The following is a 26,773-nucleotide window of genomic DNA, read 5'->3' as shown; positions in this document are numbered from 1 at the left end:
GTGCCCATACCCGATGCTCGAGCATCCGAACTCGTGTCCATAAAGGCTGTGCTCAAGTCCTCGACGCTCAAGTTCCGATCCCGACCCTTAGGCCCGAGTCCATAGAGGCAATGTGCAAGTCCTCGACACTCGGGTTTGGGTTCTTGGTTAATGAAACGTTTTATTCTTATAAACATATTTTTAAAAAAAATTCAAATTTTATTTTATTTAAAAAGTGAATTTTTATTATTTTAAAAATCAAAATTTTTAATTATTTTGAATTTTTCTTTTCTTTTCTTTTCTTTTATTTTCCTTTCTTTTTCTTTTCTTTCTTTTTTTTTATTTTTCTTCCTTTTTCTTTTTCTTCTTCCTCATACGGTTGCCGCCCGAGGTGACAGCCGGCGAGCTTGAGCCTCGCCACATCGGGCCTCTGGCGGCGAGGCTCAAGCTCATGGCCAACCTTTGATGCGGGAGCATCCGAATCTATTGAACATTCCTTAAGTTCCAATTTGATTCCATCAACAAGCCCATCACAATCAATGATTATCCAAGCCAAAACTAACTTTGGTTATAATTTGCTTCGATAGGACCAAGAATGAAATTGTCAACGAGGTGACTATCAAGTTACCAATGTTACCAAGATTATCAAGTTACCGATTAAGTTGTCGGTACATTAGAATACTTACCGATTTCGAAGCTAATCAACAACATATCAATGGAAGGTTGTTCTAAGCAATTTCCTATGACATTTGCTGATTTATTGAGGGGTTATCCTCTGGTCAAAGATAGAGCAAGAATTTTGGAAGACAAATCACAAGGATCAAGATTTCAGGTCTCCATGTGTCATCAATTGATTTCTAAGTTCCTAGGTCTTAATTGTTATGTACGTTTGAAAAGTCAAAGTCCTTAGTTCCTAGATAATTAAATGCTTTCTAGCTCCTGAGTCCTTAAATGGTTAAGCAGTTCCCATGGCTCTTAAATGTTTGGTTATTTCCTATGTCTTACGTCCTCCATAAATAGAGGAGAGTCTTCCATTGTAATGCAGAGAAGACTTTGAATACAAATCTATGAGATTTTCCTCTACTTAGCGATTATCATTGGAGAGTAGATAACTCCTATTCTAGTTTCTTTATCTTTGGAGACTGGAAGAAGCACTTTATCATCAGCTGGTGGTTTCCCTTTAGGCCCGAAGTCCTTTAACCTTGGCGGGTGGTTTGTCCTTTAAGCCTCGGTGGTGAACTTCGTCGATTCCGATCTTCATCCTCGGTTGGTGGCGCATCCTTTGTATCTTGGTGGTGATTGTAACCTATCTTTCGTTTCCATTTTACCCTTCGACATACGTCGCACAAACACACACTCATCCAAATACAAAATCCAAAAGACCCATTTCCGAAATCACTCCCCACGCACGCATCAGCCTTGATACGATTGCATACGAGGAGCTAATAATGAAAAGCATATTGATGCACAATTTGTCAAGAGGCAAGAAAATAATCACAAACAAACAACCAAAAATAAAAGGAAAAACCCTTTTAGAGAATCAAGCAAACTCCATGTTGACAACTGAGCAGAGCGCTAACATAAAAAAGAAACACCGGGTCATTGTAGTGGCGTTACCAATTAGCAATGATAGAACCAAAGACACGATGACTTCAATCAAAGCAAAGCTTTCTTACACATTAGCATTAGACTAACCGAGATGGTAACTGAAAACCCTCTCAGCAATCCAAAAGGGTGCCATCTTCTCCAATGAAAACCCACAAGCAGCGAGCGACAATGCCAACCAGAACGGGCGAATTCCCGAACCAGCTGGCGCAATCCGACAAGAAGCCAATTCAATCGGGAAAATTACAAATTCAATCCTCAACCTATTGCATTTGTGCCAATTCAGTCCTAAACCTTTCAATTTGGCCAATTCAGTCATAAACCTTTTGCAGACCAGCCAATTCAGTCCTTTTGGCCGGGCGGCGCTGACGTGGCCGCCGGCCGGCTGACGTGGCACCGGCCGGCATCCACGTGGCAATATTTTAATATTTTTTTATTATTCTTTTCGAATTTTTTTCTTTTTTCTTTTTTTTTCTCTTCCTTATCCCCCCTGGCCTGTCCGGCCAGGGGGGAGGCTCGCCGGCGGCGAGGCGAGCTGGGCCCTCGCCGCCGCTGGACGAGGGTGGAGCTCGCCCAGCCAAGGCGAGCTCCGCCTATCCAGATCTGGGCGAGGGCGGAGCTCGCCCAGCCAAGGCGAGCTCCGCCGTGCCCAGATTTGGCGAGGCGGAGCTCGCCCAGCCATGGTGAGCTCCGCCTCGCCAGATCTGGGCGAGGCTCGCCCAGCGGCAGCGAGGGCCCAGTTTGCCTCGCCGGAGCTGGGCCCTCGCCGGTGAGCCTCCCCCCTGGCCAGACAGGCCAAGGGGGAGAAGGAAAAGAAAAAAAAAAAGAAAAAAAAATTTCGAAAATAATAATAAAAAAATATTAAAATATTGCCACGTGGACGCCGGCCGGTGCCACGTCAGCCGGCCGACGGCCACGTCACACGGGCCGGCCAAAAGGACTGCGATTGGCGGTTTGTAAAGGTTTAGAGCGAATTAGTCAAATGAAAGGTTTAGAGGCTGAATTGGCACAAATACAATATGTTGAGGACTGAATTGATAATTTTCCCCAATTCAATCCGAACGTGTTCGGCGAATTATTGACTTCCGGTTGCTTTTCATCATCAGCTCCTTGTACCACCCCTCCCCTCTGCTTTTCATCATCAGCTCCTTGTAACACCAACCCCCCCCGGGATAAGTTGGCCTCGCTTGGAGAGCGTTCTTGACAAAACTTCAGGGTCAAGTCACGCGACAAAATCGTGCTATGTCACGTGACCGTCACGTGGCAAACAGAGAGGTAAAGGGGACCGCGACGGCCACCATTGAGGCAGATTCTTTCCGGCTTTTCCACTTTCGCTCTTCGTCTCAATCCCTCCTGGACCATGAGTCCCTCCGACGACGACGACGAAGACCCGAAGCTCCCTCACGACGTCGCCGTCGAGGTCCTGAAGCGATTGCCGGCGGGATCTCTCCTCCGGTGCAGGTGCGTCTGCCGGTCGTGGCGTTCCGCCATCGACGACCCTCGTTTCGTGGGCCTCCACTTGACCCACTCCGCTCAAGATGCCTCCAGCTGGTACCTCGTGTCTCTAGATTGGTACCATCGCCTGTGCTCTCTGTTTCCCGATGAGTATCTTACCCTGCCTTCCCAGTCGCAAATCGAAATTCCCTTTGCTGCTCCTCCCATCGGTCACGGTATCGTCGGTTCATGTAATGGTTTGATCTGCGTCGCAGAAACTTCCGGAAATGGCTATGGCCGGTGGATGTATTTGTGGAATGTATTCACCAGAAAGCACAAGGCGGTTCGACGAACCGGTCCGGGCCATCAGTTTTTTCCCCTGGGGACTGCTTATGAAGTTCTAGGGTTTGGCTTCGACGCTAGGTCTCGTGACTATACGATTGTGAGGATTCTCTATTTTTTAGATGATAATCGTCGATGCTTTGGTGGGAGAAAGCCTCGAGTCGAGATTTATTCACTCAGTACAGATTCCTGGAGAAGTTTGGAGTGTGAGGTTCCTGCTTTCTGCGCCAACAGACCTGCGGTCTTCTTGAATGGGAACCTGCACTGGCCTTCTTTCAAGCACGATGATGGTGGATATAGATCAATAGTCTCGTTCGATGTCGCAGGTGAGGTGTTTGACGAAATGGCTCTTCCAGAAGAAATTTTTCACCAAGACAACGGCAGTTTAATGGTCTCTGCGGCAGTATTAAATGACTTGCTGGCTGTGTTCGTTAGTTTCATAAACGCAGGTGTGGATCCCGAACTGCATTCCGTTTGTTCTGTTTGGGTTATGAGGGAGTACGGCGTGCCTAAGTCTTGGACTAAGCTGTATGCTTTTGAGGCTTGTGGACTTGTATCAGGATTTGATGGCTTCACGAGGAATGGCGAGCTTCTGATGGATATAGATGATGAAGAACGAGTTTCTTGGAATCCAATAACGGGCCAATACGCAAATCTTCCACTATCGACGTATTGTGATTTGGTCCCTGTCGTAGAGAGCATTGTTTCACTTTAGAGATGACTCAATTGCTGCCACAATTATTGGCATGATAGATTGATTCTGCTTCCAAAAGAGTTGAAAGAGACATCTGAATGTTGAAGAAATGATCTTGTACATCCACTCCGGCCACAATATGACGGGCAGAAGAAGTGAGGTGGTGCCCCATCTGCTTTTGGTACTTCTTGCAAGCTTTAAAATTCATATGCAGTTTCACATTTTGAGTTTTTCTTTTTAGACTAGGGAAAGTCTGTTCTCTTTACAATTTGCACTAGGTAAAACTCTGCATTTTAGTTGCCCAAACCAAAACCGATCGAAACCCCGAAAATGAAATCTAATCTGATTTTGTCGAGAACCCCCAAGTCCCATATGCATATGCATAGTCTTGAGCTCTTTGTTTCCTAATAAGTGATGTAGAACGAAGGGACTTGAGATGGCCGGAGCTAGCATCAACAGGGTTTTTGGCTCTTATCCTCGTATTCTGTGAAAGGTAAGCGTGGTTAGGAGAAGAGAGTGATGGTGGTTTTGACGGGAAGGATGAGACAAGGACGAAATGGGCAAACAAAGCATGCAATAGCACAGAGAGATGTTTTGTTGGTAAAAGGTGTTTCGTAATATAATTGAAATCAGCCTAATTCACGGTCGGACAAAGGGTAATGAGAGCTTATTGGAGGAAATACCAATATGTCGGAACAAAGCTAAACAAACGCCTAGCACAAATAGTTTTGTTTGAAATATTCGAACTGTATACATGGTGTGCTTATAATGATCTGAGTAATTTAATGACTAGGATAGTAAAAATCAAATCAAGACAAAAATCAAAATCGCAATGGACTATTCTTCCTTCGTCTCAAATGTGTTTTGACTATCGTCCCATTGAAGAAGGGTCAACTTTCTCGTTGATTGTATTAGGCCTGCTTGTGGTTTGGCCTCAACTATATTCGACTCAAATCAGACATTTTAATTTAGAGAAATTTCATTCAACTCCAAACTATAAAAAAAGAATCACTTGTCAACCCCAACAAAAAACAGAAGATATGAGTTTTAAAGAAATTTAACTAGTGAACGCCATCTTTTCATCAAAAGTCTCCAAGTTCATATGAAAAAAGTACATATATTTTGATCCTAATCAATGATTTCAATTGAAATACAAATGAAATTTAGTGAATAACTTAATGCAATGAAAATATAGAAAAAAAAATTAGCATGACATAGGGCAGGTTCAAATTTGGAAATACATCAAATTGAGACCAAAGACTAAACAAAATGAGTTCAATTTGTCAAGTCATTGATTCTCTCTCTCTCTCTCTCTCTCTTTTTATCTTTTAACAACCCTGATTTCGGAAGATGACCCATATAACTTGTTTAAATTATGTTGGCCAATTGATTAAACAGGATGACATGCTTTCTAATTTCAATTGGCCATTATGGGTTGCTATGTTTTCTTTATTTCGAGTCAATAACTTTATACAGTTGTTCCATTACTCTCAGTTCTTTTATATTTCGTTGTCATAATGTTGTATTTCTGAAGTTTGATTTAATGGGTTTTTGCCACAATTTTGGATTAACAATCTCACACCACACAAAACTCAAAAGGCTACCTTTTTTAATCAGGATAAAAGTCAGAATAAGATAAAGAGGTTAATTAAGGTATCATGGATATTCTCTTCTTATTTCCATAATGAATCTATTTTCATATGTGCCAAAGATAACAAATAAAACTTGAAACTTTTATAGTCCGAATAAATTCCCGTTGCCACCGCAAGATATTTGTGAGTTGTCGCTAAAGACGTTAATTCGCTCTCTTCTTTTCCTCCTTCTTTGTCGTCATCATCCCATCTTCTAGCCTCAGTTTCATACACTCTTATTGCTTTGTGGCAAATGCAACCACAACAAATTATATTCTCTGTCTAGAGTGTCGCATGGTGGTGGCTTTGTCTCCTCACAACCTCTCTCGAGCTTGGCTCACTTGCCACTGGACTCTCTTCCTTCCCTCTTCCCAAGCCTCTCTTCTCCAATCGTCCTTTTCTTTCTTGTCCAAACATCACAAGCATGGTCGAAGCTTCACGTTCTTCAACCACCATTGATTCTCCATCTCCACCACTTCCGCTTCTCCTGGTATTGATACCGTGTATTTAACCATTGTGAGTTGGAAAATTTTGTTGGATACGTGCCTGGCCAATTTCGAATTTTATAAAATCAGCTAACTATGTTGTGGTGCATACATACACACACATACATATATATATGGAGAGATATTAAAAAAAAGAAAATGACATAAATAGTCCCTGAACTTAAGCCAAATGTGCAATGTGATCCCTAAACTTTAACCCAATTTGCATTGTGATCCTCGAACTTTTAATTTGTGCTATATAATTCATGAACTTTTGGTACATATTCAATTTAGTCCTTGAACTATATGAAAATATTCAATATAGTCCTTTCATTAATTAAAGATTAAGGACTACATTAAACATGTACCAAAGTCCAGGGATTATATTAAATAAATTAAAAGTTCATGGATCATGTTACACATTGAGCCAAAGTTCAGAGACCGTTTGTGTCATTATCCCTAAAAGAAAAATACATTAGAAAACTCCTGTGTCAAGTCACATGATAGAATCATGCTATGTCACGTGACCGTCACGTGGTAAACAAAGAGGTCAGGGGGATTGTGTGATGGCCACCACTGCAGCAAATTCTTTCCCGCTCTCTACTTCGCTCTTCTTCTCAACCCCTAACCATGAGTTCCCCCCACGACGACGAAGATCCGAAGCTCCCTCACGATGTCGCCGTTGAGGTCCTGAAGCGATTGCCGGTGGAATCTCTCCTCCGATTCAGGTGTGTGTGCCGTTCATGGCGTTCCGCCATCGACGACCCTCGTTTCGTGGTCCTCCACTTGACCTACTCTGCTCCCGATGCCTCCTATTGGTATCTCGTGTCTCTAGATTGGTGAGATGTCTAGGGTTACAAAATTGAACTCGACAAACAACATGGAGACTAAGCATGATGAGCAACGTTTAGTCCTCTTCCTGGAGATCTTAATATTCAAATCTCACAAAATTAGTTTTAATTTGATCAGAATCAACCTTGGTTTTAAAGCTTTTTGCCAAGATTTGCCTTGCTCCATTGACGATGAGGCTGGAGAAGAACCTCCCTCATGAGATAGTCCTCGAAATTTTCTCATGAGATTGTCGGTGAAGCCTCTCATGAGATTCAAATGCGTCTTTAAATCGTGGCGTTGCACGATCGAAGATCCTACCTTCGCAACCATGCACTTGAAGCAATGCGCTCTCAATGGTACGAATTGGTATGTCCTTCTCACATATTGATACTTTTCTCGCAATCGAATGAGCTCTCTGTATCCAGATAAGTTCTTACTTTAAGTTCTCAGTCAGAAATGGAAGTTCCATTCATCATCCCTGTGGGAAATTGTGGAGCCCTAGGTTCATGAAATGAATTGATCTGTGTTGCTGATGCTAATGCTGAAGTTCGCAACCAAACGATGTGGCATTTATTCACTAGAAAGCACAAGGCGATTTTGAGTTCGCCTCCCCGATCTCCGTTTGTTGACATGTATGCTGCTCGCATGGTTCTAGAATTTGGATACAGTGACAGGATTAATGACTACAAGGCTATTAATAATTACTTGTTTTCCTAATAAATATGGAGGATGCAAGGGCGAATTAGTCACTGATATTTATACCCTTAGTACAAATTTGTGGCGGACTGTCAATTTCAATTTCGGGTGCAAGCTGAGCGACGGCTCGAGGGTCTCTTTCAATGGAAATTTGGAATGGAAATCGATTGGTTTCGATGAAGATCGCTGCTGGTGTTATGGATCGATGATCACATCTGTGGTAGTGCATGAGGCCTTTGACAAAATGACGTTGCCGAAGACTTGTTTCGCTTGATCCATGGAACTAGAAGCATTAACCACTGGTTTGGGCATGAACGCCCAGGCAATGCACGAACCGGCTTCTGTTTTTGTTCTGGTTACAGGGCATTCACGTGAGAATCTTTACCTGATGATGCTAGTTAGTGAACAAATAGATCATACTCGTGCGTCTTTACTTGATGATGCTATTTTTTTGTAAAAAATAGATCATACTCCTAGGCACGAACATACTAGTAATTGGGGGTGTTAGCGGGTTGATTCGGTTCAGATATCAACCAATACTCAAATCCTGAACCGACTCAAACATGAATGATATATATTGTTTATGACCCGGCCTGAGACCCGACCCGTACAAAACCCAAACCAAAATGACGGTTCAATTTGATGTAGCTAGCAAGGATTACCTAGAGGGGGGTGAATAGGTGATCTTAAATAATTTTGACCAATTTATAGCTGAAATGATAAATCACAGTAGAGTCTGAATAAAATTCAAATTAAAAACAGTTTATATAGACAGTGCTCTTGATGTGTCGTATGTAAAGTAAGAGATAAGGGATAGAAAAACTGCACACAAGTTTATAGTGGTTCGACTTATAGCAAGCCTACGTCCACTCTCCCACGCTGACAGCCTACTGGTTGGATTTCACTATGTAATCAAGAGGAATTACAGATTCTGAGTGACAGCACTCTTGTATATGATAGGACTCTCTATCTCACACAATCACTCTTACAAAGTATCCCTTAAGATCTTAATATTTAGCTCAAGAAAGACAAGAGAAAGGATCAGAGTATGCTCAGACTTTGGACTTGTTGATTCTCGATTTCGTTCATTGCCTTCTGCTCCTCGTAGGTCTCCTTTTATACTCCTCCACTACCAAACTAGCCGTTGGACAGTCTTCAGAGGATCATCTTCCAATCTTTATCTTGGACAAATTTGTATAAAATGGATTGAGTAGCCGTTGGTTGATAAAATTTGAATCCCGTTGATTCTGGTCACCCATACAATCAGAATCTTGGTTTCCACAAGTAGAGCTTTATCCATTGTAATGCATACTTGTCATAATGTTTGATTGTCAATCAATTAGGCTGAGATTGAGTCAATCAAAACTTTCCTTTTGTGAAATCCATGCCAGATCACTAGCTGTTGTGATTCGTTCTGAATGAGTTTTGCTTTTGCGTCTGAAAAACTTCAGCGTCTGCATCTGCATAATTTCTGCGTCTGAAGAATTTCTGATTCTTGCTTGCTTTACATTCAGAACTTGAGTCAGTGTAGGTCTTCAGTAAAATCTGAGTATTTCAAAATTAGAGTCTGAATGACTTTTATGGTAAAGTCTGAACTTCTTATTTCTGAGTCTGAACTTTTAGTTCTAAGAATTTGTAAAGTCTGATATTTCCTTATGAACTTCCAGAATATATTAACTTGGAATGGAATGCATGTTAGATTCACAAGATAAACATAGAAAGTTTTGTCAGCTTCAAAATTCATTAGGAGTTTTCCTCAACAATCTCCCCCTTTTTGATGGTGACAAAACTTCCATGCGGATTCAATCAATGTCAAATAAATTTGAAGAAAATAATCATATTAAGCATATGAAACACAGATAAGAAGTAAACGTGCAAACTCTTAAGATCTGTGTATTTCTCTTCCTTTGAATATAACCTGCATATTGGAATGTTAGTACGGCAATAGCTGCATAATCTCTCCCCCTTTTTATCATCAGCAAAAAGAATAAATCAACAATAAGCAGAATAATACACTATAAACCATCCAAACAGTCTAACAAAGACAAATGTTAAGAATACAGAACCAGTTTGGAAATAAGAATTGTTTAAAAAGAGGGTATGAAAGCAAGCTATTTCTTTGATGAGGTTCGAACAAGCTGAAAGTTCTCCAAGATAGAAACAGCTTCCTCAATCTTTGTAGAACAATGACCCATAGCTTTCTCCATATTTGTTGAACATAGAGCAATAGCTTCCCCAATCTCTACTTTGTCTTTTTCTGCCTGAAGACGTTGAGTCTGATTGTTTTCCTCAATAATTTTCTGAAGATTCTTCACGTCCTCTTCAAGTGCAGCTTGTTTCTCTTTTATTTCTAGCAGAAGGGTCAGAATGGTCATATTGTCTGAGGTCTGTCCCTAAACATTGTCCGGTGCATTCTGTTCGAACTTATCCCCTGTCTCTGTTGGAATCTCCCCGTGAAAATCTGTCTGTCATGCAGTAGTATTTTCATTCAAAGTGTCTTCAGGATTAAGTGGAGATTGACTTACATCTGTCCTCTGTAGAATATCATCCTGTTGATGCAAATGTGAGTCCCCAGATACTGGTTCTGAAACCTTTTCAGCAGGTGCTGAAACATGTTCTGGACCAACATTTTTGTCCTGTTTCAAGGTATTCTAATTCATCATCTTCATCTCTAAGAAGAATTTTTCTCTTCTTGCTGTACACCTTTAATGGACTTGAAGACACAGTCTGCTGTCTTGCTTGTTCTTTTCCTGTTCTTTTTCTTTCTTCTTTGTCTTTGTCAATTCTTGCTAACAGATTTTGCTTATGACTGCTGAGCATCATTTCCTTTGTTTGTACTTGCTCTTTCCTTTTTATCTTCGAAATGCTTAAGATTCATCTTGGTAAGCATCTTTTCTCCAACAAACATCAAAGGAACAAAGGATTCTAGAGATGAGTGCACCATAAGGAAGTTGTCCCTTGTCCTTTTGGAGAGTTATGTACATGTGAAAAATGATGATGTGAGGAAGAGAGAAAGACTTTCCATTCAGAATAGCCCAGATAAGCTTGATTTCAGACTTAGACAAGTCAGTCTTGGAAGCAGCTTTAGGTCTCAAGCAATTGATAATGATCTTATGCAAGATCACGGTCCTTCTGGTCAGATCAGAATATAAGATATGGCGTTTAAAGCCTCTAGCAAAATTCTGATTTTCTGAAGCTGCTCTAGAAGCATCTTCTAAGCTCATTTCAAATGGAGTAAATTTGTAATTTTTCGCTCCAATAATCAGAGCCAGATCTTCTACTTTCAGATCATACTTTTTATCACCAACAGTGAATTGAAGCCAATTTGGGGACAGAATGAAAAAATTTGAGTAAAAATAAGCAATCAGTTCTGCATATACATGTGCAGATTACAGACAGAATTCATAAATGCCCAATCTTTCAAAAAGATGTTTCACAGAAATGCCAGCCTTTTCCAGATAGTCGAAATCCACACTACGATGATTCATAATCCCTCTAGCAAGTAGCAACTGATAGTATACATTGTGCTCTGTATTTCTGAATAAACTGCCATTACCTTGAACACCAAACGCAATTCCAGCCTTCATCTCAAAGTTATGGAATAGTCTAGCATCATCATCAGGATTCGTAAATTTAGATGCACTTGTAGATTTAGGGCTTATGCGAACAGATTTCTTTTCAGAGGGAGTGGATGATTCCCCAACTTTCTCTTTTCCTTTCGTGGAAGTAGTCTCTTTTGGAGCAGTACTAGCCTGATCATGATCAGTTCTAGAAGAAAATTGAAAATAACTTCGCACAAGACTTTCTTTAGTGTGAAAGTCGTTGTCTTTGAGACACTGACAAAGAACCAATGCAGAAGCATTGCTGCGTTTCAACCTTTCGTATGCTTTCCACACAAGTTTGATATTACTGAAACGAAAATCAGTTTTACCCGTAGTTTTTGGTGGAGACGATGGTGGTGGTTCTTGTGGTGTCGCTTCTGAAGGATCTTGGTGGTGGTCCGATTCTGTGTCTGAGAAATCAGAAATCTCCATGAATTCTACCGGTCCTGAATACTTTGAATTTTTGTTGAGAATTCGCGATGATCGTCTTTTGAAAGGCATTGTGATTCACAGAGGCAAAAAGATTTAATCTTGGAGAAGGAGGAGAAGCAGACTCTGAGTGTCGTGATGATCGGGAGTGAATGGGTTCGTACTTTTAGGGTTTTATAAAAAGAAGAGGACGGTTTTTAGAAAGAAAAACCGCTTTTAGAAGTTTTAAAAAGTGATCCTATTATATAGGAACAGAGAAAAAAATATTTTTTGAGCACACTCAATCAATCAGATAAATTAGAATACATACCTGATTTGCTTCGAAAAGTAACATGTACCAAAATATCCTGCCAGAAATGCCAAAAATATACCTGCCAAAATTTGAATTGAGGACGTACCTTTCATTTGAGTCTGAAATGGACATTCAAATGAAGAACATTTGAGTCTGAAAAAATTTCTGTCTAACAAATACTTCAAGAAAATGGATAAGTGATGCATAGTTTATTTCTAATATATTCAAATGAAGACTTATCAAGAGGTTTTGTGAATATATCAGCTAATTGATTCTTAGAATCAATAAATTGAATATTCACATTACCATTATAAATATGGTCTCTAATAAAGTGATGCTTGATTTCAATGTGCTTAGCTCGTGAATGAAGAATTGGGTTCTTGGTCATATTAATAGCACTTGTGTTGTCACCTTTGATTGCAACACTTGAATCTTCAATAGTAAAGTCTCGTAACTGTTGTTTCATCTACAGAATCTGTGCATAACAACTTCCCAAGGCCACATATTCTACTTCTGCTATAGAAAGTGCAACTGTGCTTTGTTTCTTTGAGTTTCAAGACACCAACATAATTCCAAGTAATTGACATGTTCTTATAATACTTTTCCTGTCCACTTTACAGCCAGCTAAATCAGCATCAGAATAACCAGTAAGAGTAAAATTTGATTCCTTGGAATACCAAAGACCTAACATTGGATAACTTCCAATGTATTTGATTATTCTTTTAACTGCAGAGAGATGTGATTCCTTTGGGTCAGATTAAAATCTTGCACACATACAGACATTAAACAATATGTCAGGTCGCGATGCAATAAGATATAACAATGATCCTATCATACTTCTATACACCTTTTGATCAACCTTTTTACCATTTTCATCTTTGTCCAGTTTGGATGAATGAGACATATGAATGTCTATTTTCTTGCAGTTCTGCAATCCAAACTTCTTGACAATCTCCTTTACATATTTTTCTTGGCAAATGAAGGTTCCATTCCTGGTTTGTTTCACTTGTAGTCCAAGAAAGAATGTCAATTCACCCATCATACTCATCTCGAACTCATTCTATATATTCTTAGAAAATTCTTTGTAAAGCAGTTCGTTAGATGATCCAAAAATAATATCATCAACATAAATTTGAACAAGTAAAAAATCCTTACCTTTTCTCTTAATGACCAAGGTTGTATCAACCTTACCTTTTGTGAAGTCATTTTGTAGAAGGAAGTTAATTAACCTGTCATACCAAGCATGAGATGCTTGTTTTAGACCATAAAATGGCTTTTTTGAGTTTGTAAACATGATCAGTCTTCCTTGGTTCTTCAAAATCAGGTGGTTGTTCCACATATACTTCTTCTTTGATATAGCCATTCATGAAAGCACTTTTCACATCCATTTGAAATAATTTAAAGTCATGGAAACAAGCATAAGCTAAAAGTAGCCTAATGGCTTCTAACCTGACAACCGGTGCATAGGTTTCATCATAATCTATGCCTTCTTCTTGTGAGTAACCTTTTGCTACAAGTCTTGCTTTGTTTCTTGTGACTTTCCCTTTGTCATCCATTTTATTTCTGAATACCCATTTTGTTTCAATTACTGGATGATTTTTGGATCTTGGCACAAGTTCCCATACTTTATTGATTCTGAACTGCTGAAGTTCCTCCTGCATAGCTTCGATCTAGCTTTCATATGATAATGCTTCATCAATTTCTTTTGGTTCTATTTCTGATATCAACGCTAAGTTGCTGATGTTTTCCTTGTGTTTAGATCTAGTCTTGATGCCATCTTCTATTTCTCCAATGATGAGGTTCTTCGGATGACTGGATTTATGCTTCCAGTTTCTGTCGAATCTCTCTTTCTGAATATCATCAGATTCTGAAGGTTCTGATTAAGTCTGGATTGAACCTTCTTTTCCTTCTTCTACAGATTCAACGATCTTTGAAGATTCTTGTTGAGCTTCAAATAACTCTTGAATATTGGGAGATAGTTCAGATTCATTTTTGTGAGTCTGAATATTTTCATCAAAACTCACATTCATAGTTTCTTTCACAGTCTGAGAATTCTTGTTGAATACTCTGTATGCTTTACTTGAAGTAGAATACCCAACGAAAAATCCTTCATCTACTTTCTCATCAAACTTACCGGAGCGGTCATTTGGATTTTTGAGTATAAAGCATTACAACCAAATACACGAAAATATGAAATACTGGGTTTTCTACCTTTGTAAAGCTCATAGGGGGTTTTGTCAAGAATGGGCATAAGAAAAACTATGTTAATGATATAACAAGCTATAAAAACTGCTTTTGCCCAAAAATGAAAAGAAATCTTGCTTTCAATCAAAAGAGTTCTTGCCATTTCTTGCAAAGAATGATTTTTCCTTTCCACAACACCATTTTGCTCTGGTGTATAAGGAGTACACAAATTGTGTTGAAAGCCATTTTCCTCACAGAAATCTGAAAAACTTTGATTTTCAGATTCTCCCCCATGATCAGTTTTGCTGCTGGAAATGGTATAACCCTTTTCATTATGAACTCTTTTTGCAAATCTTGAAAAATATGAAAATGCTTCATTTTTATGAGCAAGGAAGAACACCCATGTAAATCTTGTGAAGTCATCAACAATAACTAAACAATATTTCTTACCACCAATACTTTGTGTTCTTGTTGGTCCAAATAAATCCATATGAAGAAGCTGCAAAGCACAATTAGTGGAAACATGATGTATAGACTTAAAAGAGCTTCTTACTTGTTTTCCTAGAGTGCAGGCATTGCATAACTCTGTTTTCTTGAACTTCAAATATGGCAGACCTCGAACCAATTTCTTGTTTTAGATTTTTGAGATTTGTTTCATACTAATATGCCCCAATCTTCTGTGCCATAGATCTTCATCCTCTTTGATTGAGATCAAACAATGAGTGAAGTTTGGATTGACATCTAGAAGATAAATATTGCCATGTCTTCTTCCTATGAATGTTTGAGAAGAATCTTTGCTTGTTCATGAGCATGTATTTTCTTGAAAGTTGATTATGAAACGTCTATCACATAGTTGGCTTATGCTTGTCAAGTTGTAGTTGAGTCCTTTTACTAATGACACATCATTGATTGTGAGTCCTTCAATTTCAACTATTCCTTTGCCAACTATCTTTCCTTTGTTATTTCCTCCAAATGAAACTTTTTCACCATTCAAGCTTTGTAGTTTAACGAATATGCTTGGATCTCCTGTCATGTGCCTAGAACATCCACTGTCTAGGTACCACTTTCTTTTTCTCTTTGTGGTAACCTACAAAAATCACAACCACTCAAGTTTTCTTTGGTACCCAAATTTGTTTGGGTCCTTGAGAATTAGTATAGGCTGTCTTAACAAAGTCTCTTCGAATTAGTCTCCAGACCTTAGGACATTCATTCTCATAGTGCTGTGAATCTCCACATTTTGAGCACTTGAGTGCACTTCGGCCAACAGGTTTGACAAAATTGCTTTTGAAATGATTTTTATAAACTTGTCGAGGAGGTCTTTGCTTTAATCTCTTCTTGACTTTTGGAAAATCAATTAAATTGTCACTTTCCTTCACAAATCCGAGATCAGATTTGTTGTAGTAAGGAATTTGTATAGAAAGAATATGCTTCAAGGTTTCTGAACCTTTTGAAAACTTAGAAGTAATTTCTGAAAATTCCTTTTTCAAAATAGCATTTTCATTGGAAAGTAAATCTCGATTTTCCTTGACTTGATGAAATTCTTTTTGAAAGAAATCAATTTTTTCTTTTTGTGAAACATCCTGTTGCCTCGGTGATGAATTTTCCTTTTTTAATGAAGAGATTCTTTTAAGAGCAGCCTTAAATTCAAAGCATAATTCATCAATGTAATTTGACACTTCAATTGGAATGTCATGATACTTTACCTCAATTTCGACTCCATCATCAGAATCTGAGTCTAAGTCTGACTTGGCCATCAGACAGAAGTTTGAGATATTTTCATCACTGTCTTCACACTCTGTATCACTCCAAGTTTCTGCTTTTAAGGCTTTCTTTGCTTTGTCAAATTTGGTCTTTTTCTTTTTCAGAAATGGACAATTTGGCTTGATATGTCCACATTTCCTACAATGAAAGCAGATTACTTCCTTTGATTTTTCTGTTTTATCGAGAGTCTTATTCTTCTCAAAAGGCTTCTTCCCTTTGAGGTTTCTTCCTTTGACTTTCATCTTCTTGTACTTCTTTATGAAGAGAGCCAGTTCTTCATCGTCAACATCTTCATCTTCAGAATCTGCATCATCAGAATCAATATTAGACTTTAATGCAATTGACTTTTTACCTCTTGATTCATTCTCCTCATTCAGTTGTTCAGTCTCATATGATTGAAGAGTTCCGATTAGCTCATTCACTGATAGAGGAATGATCATTTGAGTCTCTCGAAGAGATGTTTTGATATTATCCCACTGCTTTGACAGTCCTCTCAAAAGTTTGTTGACTTTCATCGCATCTGAGACTGGTTGTCCTTGATATGCAAGACCGTTTACTATGTCAGCAAATCTGTCATACATATCAGCAACTGATTCTCCAGACTTCATTCTGAAGGATTCATATTGACCAAGCAATAGATTGATTTGAGTTTCCTTGGCTCGATCTGTTCCTTCATATATAGTGTAGAGAGTATCCCAGATATTCTTAGCTGATTCACAAGAAGCAATTTTCTTATATTCAATAGGTGCTAAAGCACAATAGAAAGAATAAATTGCTTTTGAATCTAAAGCTTCTCTTTTTGATATCTCAGTTTGAGATAATGGAGGATCTATTGGTGTGCTCCCTTCTATCTTTTCTTTTGAATCAGAAGGTTTTGGTTTGACTCCTCTAATGATAACATCCCATTACATGTGATCAATTGACTTGATGAATGCCTTCATCTTATTCTTCCAGACACTATATTCCTTGTCATCGAAATATGGTGGTATGTTGTTGCTTTGTCCTTCAATGAGACCTGGAGCACTCAAGTTAGCCATAAAGATCGTTAGCTCAGAAGTAATACACTTCAATAAACGAGCAACCCGCTTTGATACCAATTAATGTAGCTAGCAAGGATCACCTAGAGGGGGGTGAATAGGTGATCTTAAACAATTTTGATCAATTTATAGCTGAAATGATAAATCACAATAGAGTCTGAATAAAATTCAGATTCAAAACAGTTTATATAGACAGTGCTCTTGATGTGCAGTATATAAAGTAAGAGATAAGGGATAGAAAAACTGCACACAAGTTTATAGTAGTTCGGCTTATAGCAAGCCTACGTCCACTCTCCCACGCTGACAGCCTACTGGTTGGATTTCACTATGTAATCAAGAGGAATTACAGATTCTGAGTGACAGCACTCTTATGTATGATAGGACTCTCTATCTCACACAATCACTCTTACAAAGTATCCCTCAAGATCTTAATATTTAGCTCAAGAAAGACAAGAGAAAGGATCGGAGTATATTCAGACTTTGGACTTGTTGATTCTCGATATCGTTCATTGCCTTCTGCTCCTCGTAGGTCTCCTTTTATACTCCTCCACTACCAAACTAGCCGTTGGACAGTCTTGAGAGGATCATCTTCCAATCTTTATCTTGGACATATTTGTATAAAATGGATTGAGTAGCCGTTAGCTGATAAAATCTAAATCCCGTTGATTCTGGTCGCCCATACAATCAAAATCTTAGTTTCCATAAGTAGAGCTTTATCCATTGTAATGCATACTTGTCATAATGTTTGATTGTCAATCAATTAGGCTGAGCTTGAGTCAATCAAAACTTTCCTTTTGTGAAATCCATGCCAGATCACTAGCTGTTGTGATTCATTCTGAATGAGTTTTGCTTTTGCGTCTAAAAAACTTCAGCGTCTGCATCTGCATAATTTCTACGTTTGAAGAATTTCTGATTCTTGCTTGCTTTACATTCAGAACCTGAGTTAGCGTAGGTCTTCAGTAAAATCTGAGTCTTTCAAAATTAGAGTCTGAATGACTTTTATGGTAAAGTCTGAACTTCTTATTTCTGAGTCTGAACTTTTAGTTCTGAGAACTTGTAAAGTCTGATATTTCCTTATGAACTTCCAGAATATATTAACCTGGAATGGAATTCATGTCAGATTCACAAGATAAACATAAAAAGTTTTGTGAGCTTCCAAATTCATTAGGAGTTTTCCTCAACACAATTCGGTTTGAGTCACAAGTTTAGAGCAATTTGCTCCAGAGTCAAGCACATCATCATGCACGGATCTTGAGATCGCATCACGAGCTTCGAAACATCACCGTTGAGACCATCTTCACCGTCGACGAGGCGCCTCTAGATCTAGAGTATCTCCTCTCGATCTGGAGACGATGAGGCTCCATGACCGCCTATCTCGTCAAGATCCTGATGAGGAGGAAAAAAAACAGAGCTCGAGGGTGGACAACTATGGAAGCAACTCTGGAGATATTGACGTCCATGGACGCATCAAGATCTAAACTGCCATGAAGAGCTGAACGACCATGAACAATGGCTCCGACAGTGTTGATGGTGGGCTGTTCACGTTGATCTGGAGGAGGCGCCACGGAACATGGAGGTCCAGTGGATGGCGGCAGGGTGGCCGAGGGATGAGGGATGAGGTGGAGGTGCTGAGGGGAGCTGCTTAGTGTTTAGGATTCATTTTCTCTATGTCTAATGTGTTTCAATTCAGTTTGGGTACATGACCCGAACTAAACCGAAATATTAAAATTACTCAATTTTTTTTTACTTTTTACTCGAATTGGAATGAGATCCCACCAGCAATGTTCGGTTCGGGTCGGTTGGGTTCGGGTATGTTGTTACACCCCTGCCGGCAATGTCTCTTACTGTTTTTTAAGAGTCTTTTGATATGATTTTTACTCTTTACTTATTGCTTCCTCTATGAAATTGCATGAGTCGAAAAAAAAAATTCGAGTTTTGAGAAACGATAACAATTTATAATCTTTTACCTGTTAATTAGTTTGCACTCATTGTGCAACATCATAAGTTAATTAGAAAACTCACAACATTAATTAGACGGAAAAACAAAATCATACCTTTAAAAATACACAAATCAAAGTTGACAATATTTTCGTTTTTTTCCACTATATAAATTATTTTTCCAGGAAGCAACCAATAAATGAACATTTTACTTTTTTTAATAACTAAAAATAACATTTTTTAAGTTCAAAAAGTAAAAGAAAATGAAAGGAGCATTCTAAGGGCCTATTTGATAACAATCCTATTTTTCTATTTTTCTATTATTTTGTTCCTTGGAACAAAAAAAGAATATAAATCCGTTTGATAACATTAGTTAATTTTTCTATTCCCCATAATAGAAAAGTGGCCAATGAATAGATTTGAAATAGAGACAAGAAGTAAAAATAATCTATTTCTTTGTTCTCAGGAATAATTTCTAAAATAAGTTCATTTTCTTTTTTTTCCTTCCTTTTTCTTCCTACTCTTGCCGATTGCAAGGCGTCGGCAATAGCTGGCGAGTCCGACCTTGCTAGCCTCGGGCGAGCCTCATTGTGTTTGGGTGAGGTTGGCCTCACCGTGGCTAGGCAAGGCTCGCCCAAGGCTAGCCCTTGTGGCTGGTCGATCGCCGAGGCCTGGCGACCGGCTAGAGTAGGAAGAAGAAGGGAGGAAAACAAGAAAAGAAAAGAAAAGTAAAAAAATTAGAAAATCTCAGAAAATAAAAAAAAAAAAACTCGACGTAACAAAATTTTTTTAGAGTCGTACCAAATGCTTTTCTGTTTTTTTTTTCAATTCCAAGAATATAAATTTTTGTGCAGTTACCAAATGAGTTTTTTTGCTCAGAAACTCGTCTAAGGAGGAGAAATAAAAAAAAAAGCTTTTCCTAAAAGGAAATTGTTCTCGAGAATATAAATGTTATCAAACGCATCCTAAATTTCGTCGCATAAAGTGAAAGAAGTTAGTTACTACACTATAAGGACAATCAAGGAATTTTATCACTTGTTTCTCGATAGAAAGTAACTAGTTAATTTCTTTCCTCTACCTTTTCGTCCTTTTTCTTTGACCATTTTTACCTTTAGTTTATCTTTACTTTATAATTAGGATAATACGTATACAATGGCTAAATGTGGCGCTAAAAAAGTGAGATGATCGAGAGTTTTGACTTAGATATATGAATATTTAAACTAGAGACAAGACACATGCTATGCAAATGCATGAAGATTGTTATGTATGATTAAGATATATGTAATTATTAAAGGAAGTGGATGGAGTCTGATTGTGTTTATATACATATATATATATATGTACATAGATGGAGAGAGATATTAAAAGAAAAAAATAAAAAAAATAATGAGCTATGTCAGCGGGAGAACTTACATTAGAAAACATCTGTGTCAAGTCACGTGACAAAATTGTGCCATGTCACGTGGTTTTCACGCGACAAACAGAGAGGTCAAAGGTGACTGCGGCGGCCAGTGCCGTAGCAAATTCTTTCCAGCTTTCTACTTCCGTGGCAGATCGTTCCAGCAACAGAGAAGGCTTTCCATGATCCGGTTCATTTCCGGTTCGTGTTCGCTCTTCTTCTCCACCCCTACCCATGATGAGTTCCTCCTCCGACGACGACGACGACCCGAAGCTCCCTCACGACGTCGCCATCGAGGTCCTGAAGCGGTTGCCGGTGAAATCTCTCCTCCGTTGCAGGTGCGTCTGCCGGTCGTGGCGTTCCAACATCGACGACCCTCGTTTCGTGGCCCTCCACTTGCGCCACTCCGCTCTCGACGCCTCCCGTTGGCATCTCGTGTGCCGAGATTGGTGCGATCCTGTCCAGAACCTGTGCTCTCTGCTGTCCCATCAGTCTCTTGCTCTGCCTTCCCGGTCGCAAACCGAAATTCCATTTGTTACTCCTCCTCCCGACAGCTACCGCATCGTTGGTACGTGTAATGGTTTGATCTGCGTCACCGAACGTTCCAGAGATGGCTATGGTCGGACTATGTATCTGTGGAATCCGTTCACCAGAAAGCACAAGGCGGTTCGACGACCCGGTCCGGATATGGAGACTGGTCGTATGGTTCTAGGGTTCGGCTTCGACGCTAGGTCGATCGACTATAAGATTGTGAGGATTCTCTATTCTCCAGAAGATTGTTTTAGTCGCTTTGGTCGAGTCGAGATTTATTCGCTCCTTACAGATTCCTGGAGAAGTCTGGAGGGTGAGGCTCCTGCTTTTCGCCTTGACAACAGAGCGGTCTTCTTGAATGGGAATCTGCACTGGTTTGCTTCCTATCGAAACGAGGGTCGATACAGGTCAATAGTCTCGTTCGATGTCGCAGGTGAGGTGTTTGACGAAATGGCTCTGTTGGAAGAGATTTTTCCCGTAGACAGTGTCTATTTACTGTCGTGTATGGCAGTATTGAATGACTCGCTGGCTGTGTTCATTAATGGTGGGGAGGCACTTGATCATCCTGATTGGCATTCCGTTTCTTCTGTTTGGGTTATGAGAGACTACGGCGTGCCTGAGTCTTGGACTATGCTGTATAATTTTAAGGCTTGTGGAACGGTAGTAGGATTTGATGGCTTCACGTGGAATGGTGAGCTTCTTATTGAAATATCTGGTGGAGAACGAGTTTCTTGGAATCCGATCACTGGACAATTCGCAAATCTTTCGTTATCGACGACATGCGATTTGTTCACCGTCATAGAGAGCCTCGTTTCGCTTTAGATATGACTCAATTGCTGCTACATTTATTGATATGAAAGATTGATTCTTCTTGCAGAAAAGTTGAAAGTTACATTTGAATTGAGAATAAATTATTTTATTCATATATGCGCCGGCCACAAAATGACGAGCATAAGTAGGGAAGTGGCGCCCATTTACTTTTCGTACTTCTTGCAAGCTTTAATATGCATTTTCACTTTCACTTTATTTTTTCTTTAGACTAGTGAAGTTTGTTCTCCGTATGAGTGAAAGTATGCAACTCAAGACTGCATCTACAACTTCAGCATTGTCGGTACTAGCAGAGTTTAGACGATGCAGAAAAAAATGACGAAGCTTTTTGAATGCTATGCATGTGTGTGCTCGATTCTTTGCCACCATAAGCATTTTTCAGCTTCTGTAGGACCAAACTATTCACTATCTGAGTCACGCATCTCGATCTCTGGGCATTGCAACTGGTGCAACTACATACTACCATATTTTGTTTCCTATCTCAAGAATTTTTTGTAGCACCGGCAATGCATACCTAGTAAGCTTATGTATTGATCTATGCAGACAGCTGCATTAATGGATTAAGGAAACATTGGAAACTGTATTATTAGGACAATCTTTTTTCCCCCCAAATGATTCGTGGGTCGGAAGTCTTACTTCGTCTTGTGATACACTGATGATTTTGCACGTCAAGCCATCTGGGAATGTGGTATGTAGATGAGATAATCTGTTTGCTTCCTCCTTGGAAAGACATCTGGGAAAGTGATTTTAAATTGCAATTCTCTTCTAAAGTCTGGTGCCAGGTGCTGGAGCTCTTCTTTATTAACAGGAATTCGGGTGATTGGCAATCCGAGTTCACCTGGCTCTTAGCAAAAATGGGGAATGGCATAGAACAGCAAAAAGTAATGTTGAAGTTTCTTAGGGATGCCAATACATAGTTTATGTGGAAGTCTAGAGACAATTTGCTTCATGGTCAAGGTGCTGCTTCTGTGGAACATGTTCTTAGATTGATCGTTTTTTACTTCAAAAGGATACGTGGTGTGCTTATAATTATCTACATAATTTAATGACAGGGATAGTAAAAACAAGTCAAGACAACCCTCGTGCTCAATTGTATCTGGCGAGCTTGTGGTTCGGCTTGGACTACATATTAACTCAAACTAGACATTTTAATTTAAAAAAATTTGAATCCAACCGCAAACTACAAATATCAACTGTGAGCCCCCATAAAAAGACATAACTTTCTTTTCATTTTGTTTTGACTTTGATTTGTTAACATAATGTTTAGAAAATGGAATTATAAACCAATGATAACGTTTAAATTGTGAATGTGAGGTTTCATCAATAGGAACCTTTAAAAATTCCTGCGTAAAAATCACATGTGGTTTAATCCGAAACATCAATTCTAGTTTATGACTTTAAATGAATAACTTGTATAGACAAAGATACAAAAAGATTAGCAGGATATAGGCTGTTGGGGGACTTCAAGGTCAATCTAGATGGCTGCCGTGGCCCTCACGGTTGAAGGCCATGTCAATCACCATGAGATCAATCGGAAATCGCCGTCAGAGGTCTCTATGTGGCCTTCGAGCTGGCCTCGGACGGCCATGAGGCAGAGATGGATATATAGATCCGTTTTTGCTATAATTATAGCATCACTGTATTCTCTTATGATATTGAGATTTTATTCCCTCTAAAGGCCATAATATAATAAGTCTAGGGTTACAAAATTGAACTCGACAGACAAACAGAGACTAAGCATGATGAGCAACGCTTAGTCCTCTTCATGGAGATCATAACATTTATATTTCACAAAATTAATCTTAATTTGATAAGAATCAATCTTGGTTTGAGAGCTTTTTGCCTAGATTCGCCTTGATCGGAGAAGAACCTCCCTCATGAGATAGCCCTTGAAATTTTTCTCAAGAGATTGCCAATGAAGCCTCTCATGAGATTCAAATGCATCTCCAAATCGTGTCATTGCATGATCGAAGATCCTACCTTTGCGGCCATGCACTTGAAGTGATGCAATCTCAATGACACGAATTGGTATATTCTTCCCACAGATTGGTACTTTTCTCGCAATCGAATGAGCTCTTTGTATTCAGATAAGTTCTTACTCCGGCTTCTCAATCAAAAAACAAATTTCCATTCATTAGCCCTATAGGCAATTGTGGTGCCCCGGGTTCCTGCAATTGATTGATCTGCATTGCTAATGCTAATGCTAAAGTTTGCAATGAGACGATATTTCAGGGGAATTTATTCGCTAGAAAGCACAAGGCGGTTTTGAGTTCGCCTTCGGATCTATTTGTTGACGTGTACGTTGCTGGCGTGGTTCTAGGATTTGGATACAGGACACGATTAATGACTACAAGGTTTTTAATAATTACTTGTTTTCCTAATAAATATGGATGAGACTGGGGCATATTAGTCGCTGAAGTCCATGTTTATAGCCTTAGTACAAATCCGTGGTTCAATTTCAGGTGCAAGCTGAGCGACTGCTCAAGGGTCTCTTTCAATGGAAATTTGCAATGGATCTCAATTGGTGTCGATAAAGATCGTTGCCGGTATTGTGAATCGCTAATCACATTTGTGGTAGCAAATTTGAAAGGGTCCATGAGAATGCTCTAACGTGTACTTCATCCATGCTCTATTATTATTCGTTTCATAGGCTGTAAACATTTGGTTACCTCGAAATCCTACTCTCTGTGCATCATGATTTCTTCTCTCAAAGATCAATATGTGAAATACATGGTTGTCTCTGCAACAGTCGAAGCATTTAGTTGAGACTTCTCTCGGTCATCATAATTGATCCGATTCTAACCTTGGTATATGTCCTATGATAGTTGTTCGAGTTATGTGAGAAGAGAAACTGGGGAACATTGCTATAGAAAAGTCGAACTTATTATTGGGGAAAATGAATACTGAAGACTTACTCTGTGACTGTTCCTGCGAGCATGAAAGCTTTGCAGGTGATCACACTTCTGACCTTATTAGGCCCTCCCCAAGAACTCTCAAGCTCTTTAACCACTTCTTTAGATAAATCCACCCCTTGTCACTTGGCTAAGGCATTGGTTTTCCCTCGTCGCCTAAAACCACACTCTCAAAAGGAAAATTTCACTATCAGTGTTTAAATACAGTGCCAAAATTGCTGAGATCCTTCATGGAGGCGCTTAAATACAGTGCCAAAACTGCTGAGATGCTTCAATGGAAAATATTTTCCTAGTCAACGGAAAATGTTTTCATACCAAAGTTTAAATTTAGGAAAATGATTTACTCTTTGAAAGAATCGGAAAAAGTTTTTTGAAATATGAAAACTCTACGCGTAGGCACTGAAATCCCAACATTGGTTCCCGGGTCCTGACATTCAGGACCAGGTCTCCGGCGGCCGAGCTCGGGACCTCGGTGTCCCAGGCCCGAACCCCGATGCCCATACCCGATGCTCAGGCACCCGAACTCGTGTCTATAAAGGCTGTGCTTGGGTCCTCGACACTTAAGCTCTGGTCTCAACCCTTAGGCCCGAATCCATAAAGGCAGTGCGCAGGTCCTCGGCACTCGGGCTTGAGTTCTTGGTTAATGAAACGTTTTGTTCTTATAAAAATATTTTAAAAAAAATTCAAACTTTATTTTGTTTAAAAAGCGAATTTTTTTATTATTTTTAATTTTTCTTTTCTTTTCTCTTTTTTCCTTTCTTTTTCTTTTCTTTTTTTTTTTCCTTTTCTTCCTTTTTTCTTTTTCTTCTTCCTCGAACAGTTGCTGGCCGAGGTGACGGCCGGCGAGCTTGAGCCTCGCCAACTTGTGGCCCCCGACGGCCAGGCTTGAGCTCGCGGCCTCTGGCGGCCAACTTTTGATGCGAGAGCATCCGATTTTATGGAACATTCCTTAAGTTCCGATTTGATTCCATCAACAAGCCCAGCATAATCAATGATTATCCAAGGCAAAACTAACTTCGGTTATAATTTGCTTCGATGGGACCAAGAATGAAGTTGCTGACGAGGGGACTATCAAGTTACCGAGTTACCGAGATTATCGAGTTACTGATTAAGTTATCGGTACATTAGAATTCTTACCGATTTCAATGCTAATCAACAACATATTAATGGGAGGTTGTTCCAAGCAATTTCCTATGACGTTTGCTGATTTATTAAGGGGGCTATCCTCTGGTCAAAGATGAAGCACGAATTTTGGAAGATAAACTGCAAGACTCAAGATTTCAAGTCTCCATGTGTCATCAATGCATTTTTAAGTTCTTAGGTCTTAATTGTTATGTAAGTTTCAAGAGTCAAAGTCCTTAGTTCCTAGGTAAATAAATGCCTTTTAGTTTCCGAGTCCTTAAATGGTTAGGTGGTTCCCATGACTCTTTAATGTTTGGTTATTTCCTATTTAGTAGGTCCTCCATAAATAGAGGAGAGTCTTCCATTGTAATGCAAAGAAGAATTTGAATGAAAATATGAGATTTTCCTCTATGTGAGCAATTATCTTTGAAGAGTAGTTAACTCCTATTTTGGTTTCTTTATCCTTGGAGAGTGGATTACTCCTCGGTGGTGAGCCAAGAATCACTTTATCCTCGGTTGGTAGTTTCCCTTTAGGCCCTGGTGGTGAGCTTCTCATATCTCAAAATCCTTTAACATTGGCAGGTGGTTTGTTTTCTAAGCCTCGGTGGTGAACTTCGTTGATTCCGATCTTCATCCTCGATTGGTAGTGCATCCTTTGTATCTTGGTGGTGATGGTAACCTATCTTTCGTTTCCATTTTACCTTTCGACATACATCGCGCAAACACACACTCATGCAAATACAAAATCCAAAAGACCCATTTCCGAAATCACTCCCCACGCACGCATCAGCCTTGATACGATTGCATCCGAGGAGCTAATAATGGAAAGCATATTGATGCACAATTTGTCAAGAGGCAAGAAAATAATCACCAACAAACAACCAAAAATAAAAAGAAAAACCCTTTTAGAGAATCAAGCAAATTCCATGTTAACAACTGAGCAGAGTGCTAACATAAAAAGAAACACCATATCATTGTAGCGGCGTTACCGAAGACACGATGACTTCGATCAAAGCAGAGCTTTCTTGCACATTAGGTTCA

The 26,773-nt window shown here is 39.3% G+C and overlaps 4 protein-coding genes across 5 annotated transcripts in view; all 4 read left to right on the top strand.

Moving 5' to 3' along the window:
• Window positions 1–22,301, top strand: part of LOC115682424 (F-box protein At3g07870-like) — a 63,307-nt gene extending 41,006 nt beyond the window's left edge. Inside the window, exon 2 of the mRNA XM_056303186.1 lies at window positions 21,994–22,301. The gene's annotated coding sequence lies outside the window, so the exon portion shown is untranslated. The remainder of the gene's footprint in view (window positions 1–21,993) is intronic.
• On the top strand, window positions 2,883–4,412 carry LOC130135003 (F-box protein At3g07870-like). Its single transcript, XM_056303184.1, has one exon. The coding sequence runs from the start codon at window positions 2,945–2,947 to the stop codon at window positions 4,073–4,075; it is 1,131 nt and encodes a 376-aa protein (XP_056159159.1). The 5' UTR covers window positions 2,883–2,944; the 3' UTR covers window positions 4,076–4,412.
• On the top strand, window positions 6,746–8,296 carry LOC130134988 (probable F-box protein At1g14315). Its single transcript, XM_056303129.1, has 2 exons — window positions 6,746–7,010; window positions 7,657–8,296. The coding sequence occupies exons 1-2, from the start codon at window positions 6,801–6,803 to the stop codon at window positions 7,969–7,971; spliced, it is 525 nt and encodes a 174-aa protein (XP_056159104.1). The 5' UTR covers window positions 6,746–6,800; the 3' UTR covers window positions 7,972–8,296.
• Window positions 20,338–22,885, top strand: LOC130135004 (F-box protein At3g07870-like). Of its 2 annotated transcripts, XR_008814498.1 has the most exons (3): window positions 20,338–21,561; window positions 22,481–22,655; window positions 22,751–22,885. XR_008814498.1 is itself a non-coding variant. In XM_056303185.1 (2 exons), the coding sequence occupies exons 1-2, from the start codon at window positions 20,574–20,576 to the stop codon at window positions 22,501–22,503; spliced, it is 1,011 nt and encodes a 336-aa protein (XP_056159160.1). In that variant the 5' UTR covers window positions 20,338–20,573; the 3' UTR covers window positions 22,504–22,709. The 2 variants fall into 2 exon arrangements, 1 of the variants encoding a protein (XP_056159160.1); XM_056303185.1 differs by lacking the exon at window positions 22,751–22,885 and having other exon boundaries at window positions 22,481–22,709.
• Window positions 22,886–26,773: the final 3,888 nt, after the last annotated feature.

This window comes from Syzygium oleosum, unplaced genomic scaffold (genome assembly GCF_021117445.2).
Source record: "Syzygium oleosum isolate NSW1041296 unplaced genomic scaffold, Sole_v2.1 Sole_v2.26, whole genome shotgun sequence".
In the NCBI taxonomy this organism is placed as follows: domain Eukaryota; kingdom Viridiplantae; phylum Streptophyta; class Magnoliopsida; order Myrtales; family Myrtaceae; genus Syzygium; species Syzygium oleosum.
The sequence above is the reverse complement of the archived record's forward strand: the minus strand, read 5'-3'. Positions and strand labels throughout refer to the sequence as shown.

Excerpts from the sequence above, each read along its gene's own strand:
- LOC130135003 (XM_056303184.1), top strand. The coding sequence starts at position 2,945 with ATGAGTCCCTCCGACGACGACGACGAAGACCCGAAGCTCCCTCACGAC.
- LOC130134988 (XM_056303129.1), top strand. The coding sequence starts at position 6,801 with ATGAGTTCCCCCCACGACGACGAAGATCCGAAGCTCCCTCACGATGTC. Across the intron at positions 7,011-7,656 it reads ATCTCGTGTCTCTAGATTGG|AATTTGGATACAGTGACAGG; the intron begins TGAGATGTCTAG and ends GCATGGTTCTAG.
- LOC130135004 (XM_056303185.1), top strand. The coding sequence starts at position 20,574 with ATGATGAGTTCCTCCTCCGACGACGACGACGACCCGAAGCTCCCTCAC. Across the intron at positions 21,562-22,480 it reads TGATGGCTTCACGTGGAATG|GTGCTGGAGCTCTTCTTTAT; the intron begins GTGAGCTTCTTA and ends GTCTGGTGCCAG.